Source organism: Podarcis cretensis, assembly GCF_951804945.1.
Source record: "Podarcis cretensis genome assembly, chromosome: 3".
In the NCBI taxonomy this organism is placed as follows: domain Eukaryota; kingdom Metazoa; phylum Chordata; class Lepidosauria; order Squamata; family Lacertidae; genus Podarcis; species Podarcis cretensis.
The window spans coordinates 31791844-31807427 of record NC_137172.1 but is presented as its reverse complement, the minus strand read 5'-3'; the positions used below and the strand labels follow the sequence as shown (position 1 = coordinate 31807427).

The 15584-nt window shown below is 45.5% G+C and overlaps 1 protein-coding gene across 4 annotated transcripts in view; it reads left to right on the top strand.

The window, feature by feature from the left end:
- Positions 1-4559: 4559 nt before the first annotated feature.
- The window catches only part of SUSD4 (sushi domain containing 4), an 81205-nt gene continuing 70180 nt past the window's right edge, over positions 4560-15584 (top strand). The window contains exons 1-2 of one of the 4 annotated variants that reach the window (XM_079969275.1): positions 4560-4990; positions 5697-5924. In XM_079969275.1, the coding sequence (XP_079825401.1) occupies positions 5732-5924 (193 nt within the window). In that variant the 5' untranslated portion in view covers positions 4560-4990; positions 5697-5731. Of the gene's footprint in view, positions 4991-5058; positions 5324-5696; positions 5925-15584 lie in introns of those variants that run through there. The other 3 variants (XM_079969277.1, XM_079969278.1, XM_079969276.1) reach the window with 3 other exon arrangements.

The window sequence follows — 15584 nt, the reverse complement described above, 5'->3', positions numbered from 1 at the left end:
TATTTGAAACCAGCTTTTAAAAGTCAAATAATAATTTATATAGGTCACATTAGCCGAAGGGATGTGCAGGGTCAATCAGAGTTCTTCCTCTGCCTGCAGCCTTTTTAATAACGCTTAATTAGCAGTAATTGGTAAAACTATAATAACTACATTTTACACTTGTGCTTGGAAGATCTGTTATGATTGTGCTCTTGCCTGTAAGTGATAATGAATCCCCCTTCCTGATTTCGTTCCTTTGATTCAACAAGCAAAAAGAAGGCAGAATACATATCCATTGTACAAGCAACACTATCTTCAGCCCGGGAGATGACACCGCTAAAAGCACTGTCTGCAAACTTCTTTTCTTTTATCCATTTGTACCCTGCTTTCCCCATGACTGCAAGACAGCTTACAAGGACACTGCATAAAAATAGTCCAGAGTATCTGTGGGAAACCAGGGGCAGGATTCAGTTAATGAATCCCATCAGTGGAAACCCTGCACAAGGACTTTGGCTTTCACAACAGGGCTCCCTGCCCCCCCTGCCCCTATGTCCCCCATGGCCCCTGAAATTAGCTTGGGGGTCAGAACCCCCAAACAGCACAAGGGGGAAGAAAGGGGGTTGTTCTGCCTGAAAAACTAAACACCTGCCCTGATGGAATGATCACCATAGCAGGCCGTTGCGTTGAATTGCTTCCCTGGTTGGAGAAGGCAGTCTTCATCTCTATACATGCTCTCATTTGGATTTTGTTCCACTCTGTTATCCTAACCTATTTGAGTGAATCTGACTCTAGATCTAAAAACTGGTAAAAGTCCCACAGCACAAGTCAGCTGCCTACAATTTTGAATCCCTTGCTGTGGTATTATCCTCGTGGAACTGTGTGACTTGTTTGGAGAGATAAATATTCCTGAAGTCCTTCCAGTTGTGGAAACTACAATCATGGCCTTGAAACATTTCTGAGGTGTTACCAATGTGGCAGGGAAATGGATATGCATTCACTCCCCCCCTTGCTGCTTTCAGCTAGCCTCTCTGTAAAGCAGTTTAAAATAAAATAAAGACTGTCATGCTACCCTCAGGTGAACCTGAAATACATTTTTGAGCAACTTGGAGTTAGAAGGAGATACAGATGGAACAAATACAGAAAAACCTTCTTCAAAGGCAACCTGCAGCTTGCATCAGGCATGCAGAATCCCAGATCATCTATCTTTGATAGCACTTTCCTAGCAGAGTCTCATTCTGAGGTTGTAGTTCCAGAGCAAAAGAGCCAGAGGGGTGCAAAAAGAGGCTAAGGCTGGAATGTTGCTCACCCTGCACGAATGTGTTTGAGCCAAACCCCCTTTCTCGATGAATATGGTTGCATGCCACCCCAATCTCTGAGCAGTGCAAGGTTCCAGGTGTTTACTCAGGGTCACTGTGTTTCTCTGAGAAATTATGAACTCCAATATTGGGGAGTGGGGTACTCACACATGCTTGTGCAATCTCTTAGGTCCAAGCTACATGTAGTGCAGTTGTTTATTTTTGTAATGCTATAGTGCAGTATGTGCGTGGGGGGATGACCTTAGGCCTATGGGACAAAGATGTCCCTCCAGGCCACTCTGTCTGGACCTTGTGGAAATCCCCAGGCCACAGTACCTCCATAGTCACACCCTCTGTCCCTGAGTCACACCTCTCACCAGCCTTGCTTCACACCCCCACTGAACATTAATTTGCCTGGCTAGAATGTGTTTTTAAACTCTAATAATGACTCTTGAGAGTCCCATGGACTGCAAGAAGATCAAACCTCTCCATTCTGAAGGAAATCAGCCCTGAGTGCTCACTGGAAGGACAGATTGTGAAGCTGAGGCTCCAGTACTTTGGCCACCTCATGAGAAGAGAAGACTCCCTGGAGAAGACCCTGATGTTGGGAAAGATGGAGGGCACAAGGAGAAGGGGGCGACAGAGGACGAGATGGTTGGATAGTGTTTTCGAGGTTACCAGCATGAGTCTGACCAAGCTGCGGGGGGCAGTGGAGGACAGGAGTGCCTGGCGTTCTCTGGTCCATGGGGTCACGAAGAGTCGGACACGACTAAACGACTAAACAACAACAACAACAATGACTTGTGCTTATCTTGATGATGATAGAGAAAGGTGTGCGTGCACATAAACAAACCTACTGTACAAAAGTAAAATTTATATCCATTGCTCTGTTTGTTTTTGTTTCTGGCCTTGCCCACTACTAGAACGTAAGCCCCAGAAGGTTTTCTTGAAGGGGATGCAGCCCTCATGCTAAAAAATGTTCCCCACTCCTACTGTGGTGTGTCTAACAGTGCCGTGGGGGGATGGTTGCTGTTGGACTCTTGCTATTGGACTCTTGTCAGCCCCAGAGAGCATGGCCAACGATAGAAGTTGCAGCATCTGGAGGGCTGCAGCTGCACCCTTCACTGCACGTTCCCTTTTTCACAACGTCTGAAGAGTTCGCACCAGAATGTAATTGAGTATCAGCTGACATTTCAGGAAATATCGACACCTTCAACTTGAGAGATACAGCTGGTGCTGCTAGTGGTAATTGTATTATCCTTCTGCAACTTGGCAGACTTGCTGTGGCTTGGCAGTGACTGATCTATTATGGGAGCATATTGATCTAAGCTGGACAGTTTAGCTGGATGCTGCACAAATGAAATGCCCATTCCATGGAGTAAGTTTTTGGAAGTTGTGGTCAGTGTTTCCCACCACAGCTGTGAGAACATGTGGCACACAAACTGCATACATTCTTGGTTGGGCATGTGTAGGAAAAACTATATTGTGTTGGCTGTGTTCACAAATAGAGTTAGGAAGACAAACAAGTAAATATGACTTCTCTTATGAAATTTTCAAACACCAGGAGCACATCTCATTCCTGAGATCTGATCCTGAGACTAACAATGGCTGCAATCAGGGTATATGTAATAATGTTGTTGACACTTAATCATTTGAAACAAGCTCTGTACATTTTGGAGAGACTTAAAAACAGGAGATGGGTCATCTACTATATATTTTGGAAAGTGATTTGCCTGTTAGTTATGCACTTGGACACCTCTTAAGATATTGTAACCAAATTTTGTATGATGGTTCACAAGAACAAGGAGCAGGTTTTCCTTTATGTTTGGATACAACTGGACAGCATTTTGAATCAAGATGGCAGGCTGAACCTTTCAAAATAGCACTGCTTGTTTTGTTTCTTAGCATCCCTGAGCAATGCCAGGTACAAGGCTGTTAACAGCTCATAATTCAGTGGTGAAACACATAATTTACTTACAGCAGGTCACAGGTTCAATCCCTGCCATTTCCAGGTAGGGTCTAGAAAGATTCCTGCCTGGAACACTCAGTCAGATAATTGAATTTTAATTTTACTGAGCTTTGAAGTTTTTGTTTTGTTTTGCTTCTTTTAACAAATTGCCCATGCAGGCCACATAACTGCAATGCTATTATCACTGCATGGCTAATCTCTTACAGTTACATGAGCAACGTGCTTGATTTCCTTTGCTGTGGATGCCATGTTGATTTGTGAATGACATTTGCCTACTCGTTGAAACCACACATTTTAATTACAAACCTAAAATTGTAAAGCAATTAACAAACTTAATAAACATAGCTTGGAAACCAAGCACTTCAGAATGAATAGGGTATGATTAACATGCAATAAATCTTATTACTAAAGCTGCTCACAAGGAGGACCGGCCTGATGTCAATGTGTTCTCAGGAGCCAAAACACTATGGTCGAGCCAAATTTCCGCAAACCCTCCTAGTGACAAATTAATCTGCCACCTGCCACATCTGGGAGATTCAGTCCCTAAATCAGTCCTTGTGTTAATTAACTATACAAGGCCCGTGGCTTGGCGAACACTTTTGGGGGTCAGGGGATGGGGCTTGTAGGTTTGCAAATGGAGCTGGTTTCCTTTATGAAATTGCACTTTGTTTCCACGGAGCCAAACCAGCGTTTTTATTATGTTCAACTATATTTATGGGCGGTGGGGTTTTTCTTAGACGTAGCAGCCGACCACAGGCCAAAATCTCTGAACTTCCAACCGCGGGCGCGCGAGCCTAGATATACTATGCCGAAGCAAAGGTTGCAAACAGCGCCCCCAGCGGCCCCCTCCTGCAAATTGAAAATGGAGGCGAAATCGCATCCAGTTTACAATGTTAAAGCAAGTTATTAAATGCCAACCGCCTCCTTCGGCTTCCTTCTCCACCTCTCCGGGTGTCAGTTTTGGAAAATGGCCGCCACTTCAAAAGAGAGAGCTGCCACATAGGAGTTAGCTGCATGCCCCTTTAGTGTCGGTGGCGATCCATAAGGGATCGCGACCAACGTGCCCCTCGCCCCCAAGCACCCCCCTCGCGCTTCGGCTCCAAAGGCGCGTTTCCCCTTCCTGAAGGGCGGGAGGGGAGCCCGGCAGCCCAGGCGCCTCCTTCTCCGAAATGCTCGCCGCTCTTGCAGCAGTCCCAGAGCAGGATTGGTGACAGCCTCGGGGGCCACCGTAGTACCGAGGATGGCTTCCACAGTTGCTGCCACCGCTGCCTCCTTCTCGCCCTCCTCGCCCTCCTCCGCTCGCCGTTCGTCCCCGGGAAAATGCAGCGAGGGCCGCCGGCTCCGAGCGCCAGCCGGAGGGCCCCCCTCCCGGGAGCAGCAGCAGCAGCAGCGTGGCAGGCGGCTCGTGCACTAAAGCAGGTGCACGCTCAGCCTCCTCATTGGCAGCAGCTGCGGCAGCCGGCGCCTCGCGGGTGTTTCTCTGCTCTTGCCTCCTTCTCCCTCGCTCCCCCCTCCTCCTCCCCCCCCCCTGCAGACAGGTAGGATGAGCGCGAGCAGCGGCGCGCGCCGTGAGTCTCTCTCCGTCCTCCTCCTCCTCCTCCTTCTCCGCTAGCAACTGAGGGGAGTGCGGACTCGGAGGCAGCAGCGGCGGCGGCGGCGGCGAAGGGTCGCGTGCCCTGCAGCGGTAGAGCTTGGCTAGGGGGGAAGGCAGCAAAGAGGCTCCCTCATGCAGGCGGGCAGCTCTCAGGTAAGGAAAGGGCGCACTGCGCCGCGGACGGGGAGGAGGAGGAGGAGGTGGGAAAGCCGAGAGGGGCTGGTGGCCACCGAGGGAGGGTTGCGGCGGTGGGAGAAGGTGAGAGGCCCGAGGAGGTGAGAGAACTTCGCAGCTCGCTCTCTCCCTTTCGGCATCTGGCCAAAAAACCGCGCGGGGGACTCCGGCGCGCGCCTCCCAAAGTGACCGGGAGCTCCCGAGAAGGGGCGGGCGGGTCGCTCAGAGGAAGACCCCCAGCGGCGGGACTTTAGAAGGGAATGGAGCCGCGGAGCCGAGGAACGGCGTATTCGTCGCCGGCGAGGGACCGGGGTGAGGGGAGAAGGGAGGGGACGGGAGTTCCCGCCGGCGGAGCGGGGCTTTTTTCTGGGTTCGGCTAAGGTGACGTTGGTAGGAGGGGGTGGTGGCCCCCCGGCGCCAAAGCTGGGGAGGGCAGGCCGGTTCTTGCATGCAAAAGCACCACTGCCATCCTGCCGCCAGGGAGCGCGCGACGGACGGGCAGCGCGCGGGGGTGGGGTGGGGTGGGGGGGGGCGACCCGGCGTGGGATAGGTTTTCCTTTTTTGCAGGCGGAGGGCCAGGAAGTGCCTGAGTGAGGGGCGCCTCCTCCGGGAGGGGGCGGGAAGGTGTGCGGAGGGAACTGCCCGTGTGCTGCTGAAGCAAAGCTGCCTGTTCCTGTCGTTGCAGACCGTTGCAATCCCGATGCCCTTTGCGGATGAAAGATGTATCATGGAATGAACCCGAGCAGCGGGGATCCGTTCCTAGAGAAGCGGCGGCGGCAGGAGCAGCCACGGCCGCCGCCACCCCCACCAGCTCCACCGCCCCCGCTGCTTCAGCGCTCGCAGTCCAGACTCTCCCTGGTGGTCCTGGGGTTCCAGCTGGCTCTGTGCTTTGGCCCCGCGCAGATCACAGGCGGTGAGTGAGCGGCGAACTCATGTGACAGGCAGAACCGGGAGGGAGGGAGGGAGGCTGGCAAGCTGCTGACGGGCAGGTTCCCCCTTCACGTAGGAGGAGACAGCCTCCGGCTATTGATCTCCTATGCACAAATGCTAAAAAGGGGGGGAAATTATCATTCCACGGTCTTGCCCGGCTGCTTCTCAAACCAGCCAATTCAAAAAAAGGGGAAAACCCAGCCATCCCAGCTTGAAGGCAAAGTGGCCACCCCCTCCCCTCATTGCAAATGCTCAGGGGAATGACCTCTTAAATGACTGCTTCCTACTGAAATTGAGGATTGCTTGTAAAGAGTAGAAGAATCCGATTCTTCCTCTAAAGATGCTTCTGTCACCCTAGATACATGGAAGGACCTTCTCCCACCCCGCTCAAACACAGAAGGTTCTTCTTCAGGAAAGCACATAGTCATCAATCTGTTCATGCTCTACTTCATGCTAAAGGGAGAACCACTGTGTTCCGCCTTCCAAGAAAAAGAGATATTAATCAGAGGAAGTCCAAGCACCCTTGCACTCCCAAATGTAGACGAGGAAAGGCTTCACACAGATGCTCAGTGGGGAAAAGACTTCCTCTCCGCCCTGATAAAAAAAAATATCCTCCTACAGTGATATGAGGCATCCACTCACATGGTTAGAAATCCCCCTGGGATACACCAGGCATATATGATCTGAACAAATCAGTCCTTAAATATTGGGGAGTCTTGCACCCCCCTCTTCAGAGTAACAGGCTGAGGAAAAACAATAGCTATTTGGGATCAGCATTTGGAGGCTGATCCGATACAGGCAGAAACCCCCTCGCCCAGTGGCTAACCCCGAGTCAAGACTGGCAGTGAGGGATTGGTATAGCAGTGAGACTTCTTATGTAGCCAGAAAGGGCCAGTGAGATGAGGCGAAGATCTTAGTCTATCAACCCCAACTGGCTTTTCACGGTGACCCTTCTATGAAACTATGAGCTGTCCAGAGTACTAACTGAGCTAAATGCTGCTGTTAGAGCAAATTTGCATGTGTCATTTTTGCAAATCCCCTCCCCACCCCCGCTCTTCTAAAGAGAAATTTGTCTTCTTTTCAACTTTTGGGGCCAGCACCAGAAGAAAGTCCTTGCAGTGCTTTCAGATGAGTACTGTTCCATTTGGGGATAATACTGGAAACTTTCAGATCTTTGTTTATTCCATCAACTTTGAAAACTCTTTAGTTAGGATTTAAGGTTTTGGTTATTATTTCCAAACCAGCACTTAGTTTGTTTGTTTCTCCCTAATATTCTATGATTGTGATGTGTTTGGAGCAAGGCAAACTTATTACCACCAGTTCAAATAGGCTCTCCAGTTAATGCTGGACTGCAGCTTCAGCTGTCCCTGACTGTTGGCTATGCTGGCTGGGGCTGATGGGAGTTGGTGTCCAACAACATCTGGGGAGCCTACATCCTTGGTTTATGTAAAAGTGCTGTGTCCAGATGTGGCCATCAAATCCCTCACATTTACTGAAGGGAAGTCTGTATGTGAAATAACTGCTTGGATTTCTCATGTAGAAGTGGTTAAAAATGAGATGCCTTTCAAGGTTAGGTGCCAAGCTGGGAATCAAATAGTATGTAATGCCTCTTGGTTTTAACTGGAGTCTGAAGGTTTTTGGTGGCCATGAAGACGGTCATCATTGGTATGCACTCAGCTTAAGTTTGTATCTGTGGTCAGATGTTTTGTGCTATGCTTCTGTGTGTGTTTACTAGGTTGGAGCTGCTTAATAGAGGAGATCCCATGGGAATGATCCAGGCACAATTCAACATAGGATTTAAGCTCATTGAAACCAATGGGTTTATACACATTTAACTCTGCTAACTCTGTTTAACTCTCTCTGCCTGAGAGTTTTCAGGAAGCTGTATGGGTACTTTGGCAGGAGATCCAAGGACACAAACAAGCTGATGTTTAAAAAATAAATAAATGAGGGTGTCTCATATAGAAAATAAAAACTAGAGGGATATAACTAATGTTTTGAAGTGCTGTGAAATGTGTGATAGTGTCACTCAGTTTTCTGTGGGCCAGCCAATGGCAGACAAACGAGGCAGCTCTTTCTGCAGATAAGGCTTTCCACAAAACCTGGCAGTGCAGGTTTGTGCATGCAATTCCCATATTTTCCCCATTTCTCAGATTTCAGTAGGTGGGGCTACTACCTGACCTAGGCACTATGGCATGATGTTAAGTGCTGTGCCAGATGGCCAAGATTTGAAACAGCTTTGTAACCACTGATGTTTTTACATATTTTCATCCCACTGTGGGCATTGCTTTATTACAAGAAAGCATCATTACTGCTGCCAGATTGCATTGTTTCTTTTGGTTTTGTTGAGGCTGCAGTCTTTCTTACCCAGGGCATCTCTCCTGTGCTTGCAATATTCAAACCAGAAAATGGAGTTCATTTTTTTAAAAAACTTACCCCCAGGTTGTAATGACTGCCTTTGCAGGTGAAACATGGCAGCTTTGTCAGGATTCATGCCCTGAGAATGAGTGAATTTCCCTGCTAATTTTAATCTAATTCTGCCACCAAATGAAATAGTTATAAATACTTCCTTATAAAAAAGAACATGCAAGGTTGACGTTACCCAAAATAAAAGTCCCTGGACCTATATGTTTGTAAATTGGCAGGCTTTATCTACTCTGGAGGGGCTAGTGTGCAATTTCATCAAGTTATTTCAGAAGGAATAAAAGTTAAAAATCTTTTTTAAAAAAATTCCAATGGTGAATATGTAACAAACAGAGATAAATGGAGTAAATTTGGGTAGTCCCTGAGCAGAATCGGGCAGCCTGCAAAGCTTGAGGTTGGTTGTTTTCTCAAGTGCCAAATTGGGATCTGAACTGAATCTTGTGGTCATTGCACCCCCTCAACATCTGTACTAATATAAGTGTTCTCTAGGTCTAATGGTATTAAAGTGTAGGCCTAATGGTATTAAAGTGTACATAATAAAGCTAAATGTGAATAACTGAGCTTTTATAGAAATAAGCCTAGTTCAATTCAGTTTTATTGCTGTCAGCCACAAGCCACCATAGAATAGATGGAGAAAAGTACATAATTAACTCAATATGAAGTCAATACGATGCAAACCTTAAAAACAATTGTAGCAGACATTTAACAGCAAGACACACACACACACACACACACATATATAAATTCTGCCAAAGAGCAAAATAAAATATCAATAAAACAAATACAATCTGCACAAGATATTATTCCTGCAGAGAACAGAAACAGATTCATTTTTTAAAATGAAAGAATTGTGTTGAAAGCTGACCTCTCTCTCTACTCTAAAATGCTGAGAATAAAGTAAGCAATGGCAAACTGTTCCATGTAATAATGAAGTGCCTGGCTGTTTTAATGTTTTGTTCTGTACTGGATTCAATTAATGGTTGCCTGAGGACAGAATTTAACTTCTAAACTCCTTTTATTTTATATCTTTCTGCTCTGAAGGCTCTGTTGACAGCAAGGCTCTGCTGTTTTACCCCAAATCAATATAACATGCAAACGTTTTCTTTTTCTTGTCAGTAACTTTGTAAAGAATAATTCTGCTTCCATATTATTTTTGCTCCCAAAAACACAAACCTGAAAAGGATGCAGAATAAAATTATTTCCATAAGTAAATCTAAATGAAAAGCACCTAGGAAAGTTATACAGTACATTCTTTCCAGATCTTTATGTTCAGCCAGTGATACACTATTAAGGGTAACACATGATGTTTGCCTTGCTTCAGCAATAAATGAGGCAGTTGGTGTGTCTGTGCCTTGCTTGTGGAACTCTTTGTCCTTTAATATCAAGCATGCACCATCAGTACAGTAGTTTGTTTCAAACACCTGCTTAAGACTCTTCTGTTTACACAGATCTTTTCTGATGCATTGCTCAGCAATCAGCTATTGTGTATCCCTGTCTAGATGTTGACTAAGCATTTTTATCCTATTTTATGGATGTGTTATGTTCACCGCTGATATACTTTGTTTATTGTGCAGTATATAAGCCTACATACCAGACCAGATGCAAAGTGCTTACCCTTGCGTTTAAAGCTCTGAATAACCAGGTTCCTAAGTATCTGAGAGAATGCCTTCAACCACACAGACCTGCCTGCGCCTTGAGATCTTGGAGAAGTACATAGCGTACTAGGGACTCAGGGAAGGGCCTTTTTGAAGGTGACTGTGTTTTGTAATTCACTCTCTGCTGACATGTTCCTGGCCTCTTCATTACACTGTTGTAGAAAACGAGTCAAGATATACCTCTTTCCGTATTTTCCTTTTGGAGGAGGGGTGGGGTGAAAAATTTATAGATTCAGAGTAATTGAATGCTGCTGTCTTTCTTCCCTGTGTTGGGACTTAATATAATTGTTTTTATTATATTTCGTTGTAGGCTATTGTATATTTTTTTTTATGTAAACCAGGGTCTACTGGTGAAGGATGTAATTGTTGTTTAGTCGTGTCCCATTTGTTACCTATCTCTGATAAGAAAACGATTAAGAGAATCTTAATTTGTGTTTGTAGTGAATAACATACTTTGTTCGGTGCAACTGTTAATGTATTTTGTTCTGTCTATGAAACACTGGAGCGATGGAACTTGCCAACTGACGTGGGAAAGTTTAACGCTGAAGAAACCACACAGACCATTTCTTCTAATAATCATGCCAATCTGAAATTATCTATGTTACTTTTCAATGTGTTTAGAGAGCCTGTTGCCTAATTTGTCCATAAATGATTCACAGCTACACCTACACTCATAATAAAACAGCACATTTTATTGGGGAAGTTTGATGGTGGTGGATATGTTAATAAGTTACATATAAACTTGGACTTCTAAAAGAAAAGTATAGAACTTATAAAACTCTGGATTTTCACGTTTAAGTTCCTTATTGGACTTTGCCACCTATGCTCAGTTAAGAACATTGCAAAACTTAGTAGCAACAGTTTCTTAAGGCATAATATAGTCCAAGTTGAGCATTTTCTCCCTGTCATGCCTCCACTGGAGGAATTCTTTTCAGAGGATGACCTAGAGCAGGCATAGGCAAACTCGGCCCTCCAGATGTTTTGGGACTACAACTCCCATCATCCCTAGCTAACAGGACCAGTGGTCAGGGAAGATGGGAGTTGTAGTCCCAAAACATCTGGAGGGCCTATGCTTGACCTAGAGCTTCCCAAAGCAAACATCACAATGCAGCATCCCTCATCAAAGGACCGTGAGGCAGAGCAGAAGGATTCAGGGCCATCAGGGTCACAGTAACCTAACTACCTCAAGACACAGAATATGAGGTGGAAACAGAGTGGCCACTAAGTCCTAAGGAGCACTCCGTCAGTCAGAAAGCTTGCCAGAGGAAGAAGGATCCCTTGGGACTCATGAGTTAGCTATTCCTTAGAAGTAATGGGTGCCACGCCCCCGCAGGCAGTGTGCCACGCCCCCAGGACGCACGCCATAACCCTGCGGGCGGCGCGCCACGCCCCCAGGATGTGCACCTGCTGAAACCCATGTCATATTGTCTTATTTTATATGGAATGACTTGGCACATTACATGGATATTTCCCCCCAGAAATAGGCATGTATATAAATCTTTCCCACCTAAGCACAGCAAAGACATGCAGGTTTGCTCCTGTGACTTAAATGTATAATTAGGAAAACCGATTTAAGCTTGCACACCAGAGAGAAAATTCAGACATATTAATGTTAGGTTTCTCCCACCCCCTGCAAACTCCAACTCGAACAACTAATTGAATCAAGTTCTGATCTCTGGAGTTCTGAATGAATACTACTTAATTGAACCAATAGATTAATTTTTCTTTATGGGAAATGGTTTGTATGAAATGGGTTGCACTTGTACAGGACTAGTTGTGTGAGATGGCTCTTCAAAGTGCACCCCAGCCTCAAACAGGGTTGTTTCTAAGGTAGGAGTGGACCCATTGAAAGTAATGTACATAGGCTTGTCATATCCATTAATTTCAATGTCTACTCTGAGTAGGTTGCTCTTTTTTTTTTTTTTTTTGCAATCTTCAGTAAGCCTCTATTTCTTAAAAATGTTTTATTAATTGTACACCAAATGGTCCCAAGGTGGATTGCAAAAATTCTCACAATTAAAGCAAGTGAATTTTGCATACTACTACTACTACTAATAATAATAATAAATCACGAAAGTAACCAATGGCAAAGTTAACAACACAGCGGCAATGCACAGCAATGCAGTCCTGTGTTTACGGAGCTTTGCCAAGTTGACCTGTGCTATGTATGGAAAGCTGAGAAATGAAATTGACAAGATGTTCTTGTGCTCGTGGGAGATGTGTCCTGCATTGCAGAAGGGGGTGTGGAGTTTCAATAATAATAATAATAATAATAATAATAATAATAATAATAATATAAATTTAATAAATAAACCAGAAGGCCTGAAATATCCCTGGAGTTGCTGCAAAGGAGATAATTCTGCTGACGCTTGCTATTTCAGTTTAATGAGTCTCATGGCAAATGTTTGTGCACTCAAGCTAATTTATATTTTAAAGCCCTTAAAAAGGTATACCAAATAATGTGAGATGGAAAGGTGGTGTGGGGAAGAGAGATTGTGCTACTTCTCGTGGGCACTGTCCAAGGTACCCAATTAACTTGTGGAAAAATTGCAGTCCACTTAAAATTTAACAATTGCAAAGAAAGCAGTGAGCGTGTTTCTGCCACCAGACTATTGTGGTTTGGGTGCTGGCATCATGCGACTTTCCTGCAACAAAAGTGCCAGTTTGAGGAAAAAGCACCTGCATCTCCTGCAGCAAGTGCACTGGCTTCAGAAGAGAGAGCACAATTTAGGTCCTCATCTAAACTGCATTTATATCCCATCTTTTTCTTCAGGGAACTAAAGGTGGCTGTCAGGGAACTGCCATCGGAGCGCAGGGTGGTGGAGAGGCTCTCAGATGATGGGAGACCCTCGGATGCTGGGGAGGGAACCAGCCAGGAAAGAGGGAGAGCTTCCGCTGAAGAAGGAGGGGGGAAAGAGGCGTCGGAGGTAAGGCTCAGAGACGCTTCCAGCGAGACCAGTGGAGAGAGCTCAGGACCTCCCCTTGGAACGCCCACTCTGCGCAGAAAGCTTTCGCGCAGGGAATCAAGGCAGAGACTTTCTGTCAAAGAACTTTTATGTTGGAAGAAGTTCAGGAAACGCCCACTGACGGATTCTGCCAGTGATTAAGACAGCCACAAACTGAGGGCTGTCCGTCTAGGGAGAGTTTTAACCAACGGCTCAACTTGGAGCGTTTTGGGAGCTTACGCACAAGCAACCCCTTATCCAATTACAGTGGCATACAATGTTTTCGTCCTCATTTATTCCCCACAACAAGTGTAGGTTAGGCTGAGAGGCAGTGACTGGCCCAAGGTCACCCAGTGAGCTTCAGGCCTAACTAAGTGAGGATTTGAACCCTGGTCTTCCAGGCCCTACAATAACCACTGCACCACACTGGCTAATACAGTAGGTCAAAACAATATGTGTAAGGATCTTCAATACAGAGCCATAGTGTGTTGTGACAGAGGACTGGTGCTTCTGCAAAGGGCCATGAACAATGAGACAACAAGGCAGAGTTTAGAGTACTCCTATATGTGGTTTGTTCAAAAAATAAGAACCTAGAAAGAACTGGGAAGAAATTGGTTAAATCTACAGAGGAGTTAATATACTGGGAACATAAGAACGTAGGAAATTGCCTTATACTGGCCTATCTAGTTCAGTATTGTCTGCACTGACTGGCAGTGGCTCTTTGGGATTTCAGACAAGGGTCTCTCCCAGCCCAACGTGGAGATGTGCGGAGCTGATGGTCTACCACTGTGTCACAGGCACCCTAACAGCAGCATAAGAAAGCTAAGAAAGGGAAATATAATGTCAAATAGGACATAAGAAGGTGATAGGCACACAGGAATCTAAAGCAGGGTAAAGGAGAACAAAACGAAAGCATCAGCATGCTTAAATTGTCATGGATAACTACTTGGAAAGTTGGGAGAGACAAAAAAGGAAACAGGGAGGGAGGGAAGTTCAGAGTTGGAATAGCTTTCTGAAAATGAATGGGGTAGAGGGAGACACTCCCCCAGGTTTCTGCTGGGAACCAGGAGGTTTCCTTTGCACTGGAGAGACCAGGGTTACATGGGCTGCACTTTTATATTCATCATGACTTTTCAATGTGTACTTGTGCTCCCCTACCCATTGTGACTAGTCCTGTGGTAGCTTACCCTTCCAGACAAAATGGAAGCTTTTTGAGGAAAGGTGGCTCTAACAATGGCAGGGAAAGGTGCTTCCTTAGCAACAAAGGGCTATGCATTTTCTCTCTCCTCACCCCCCCCCCCCACTAAAATTATTGTCCGGAATGGCAATCATTGATGCACAGTTGGCCAGTGCAGACAAAAAGCTTTGTTCATGTGTTGATTTCAAGTCTTATTGCCCAGCTGGTGCTGACACACTCATCGTTGTACTATTTTGCATGTCAGTACACAACTGCACTTGGAGGTGGCATGGCTCCTGTCCAGTGTGCTGGCCAGGGGCTACTGCCCATAAATTGCTAGGAACCAGTGGATGACAAAATGCGAGGACAGCAATTGGCACCATTGGGTTTGGCCTGGGTGATGTTGACAGTTTGATGATTGGGGTTTGTAGTGGAGCTAAATCCACCAGTTAATGAAATGAGGCATTAACTCAGAATAAAGAAGTAGGATCACACTATTTTGTCTACTTATTGGCATTCAGCGTATGAAGCAATGTGTTAGATGCCAATATAAAACATTCTCGTAACACTAATAATTAGTATTCAAGCAGCATAAGTACTTATGAAAGAGACAGACATTTTTCTCTGCATCACATCAGACAAACAATGCTGCAATATTTTAAGACCCTGTGTGCACAATGTAAAACTGAAAAGACTCAGCCCCTCCAAAAGACAAATAAATAATGTAGTAATTAGAGGTGTTTTCGTTTGGGTTTTTTTGCTAGCATAGCTTGAAATTCTAAGTGCCCTTTACGAACAGCATAATTGGGACTAATTTGCTTATTAACCTTAACCACAACAACCTGGGAACCAAATGACAAGGGAGGCAAAAGAATGGCTTATCATTGTAGGTGAAATGTGCATGTGGGTGAAGTCTACAAAGTCACTTCCGCTCTTCTTGTTCTGTGGGCAGTGTTGCACTATATAAGGTAATTCAGCGGAAGAAACTTCTTTGCAGATGACTAAAAACACCCGCTTATGGGGCATGTGGGGACAGGGAAAGGTATGCCAAATGGCACTTAATTGTAGGGAAAGGTCTGGCTAAAGAGAAACACCAAAAGGAGAAATGGAAGCAATCTGTTGAGAGACACCCCTCTCTATGCTAGGCTTGAAGCAACTTGCAGAAATGTTTGAGCCTGAAGTCCATTATGGTCTCCTGGTGGCATCTCAAGTGGACACCCTTTGGACACCCTTCCCAAAATTTTACCATTGTTTAAACTGAGGGTTGGTTGTTGTTTTTGTTTGCAAGGGGTGATTATTTGGAGGAAATGTCCTATTTTTGTGGGGAGAGTGTTTCTGCTTCTGTGTGTTTTATTTGCAGTGTCTATATGTATTTTGCCTGTTTGCTGGAGGGTTCTGGACATCATACTTTTTAAATTATTCTGTGAAATGTGTGTTTTGTG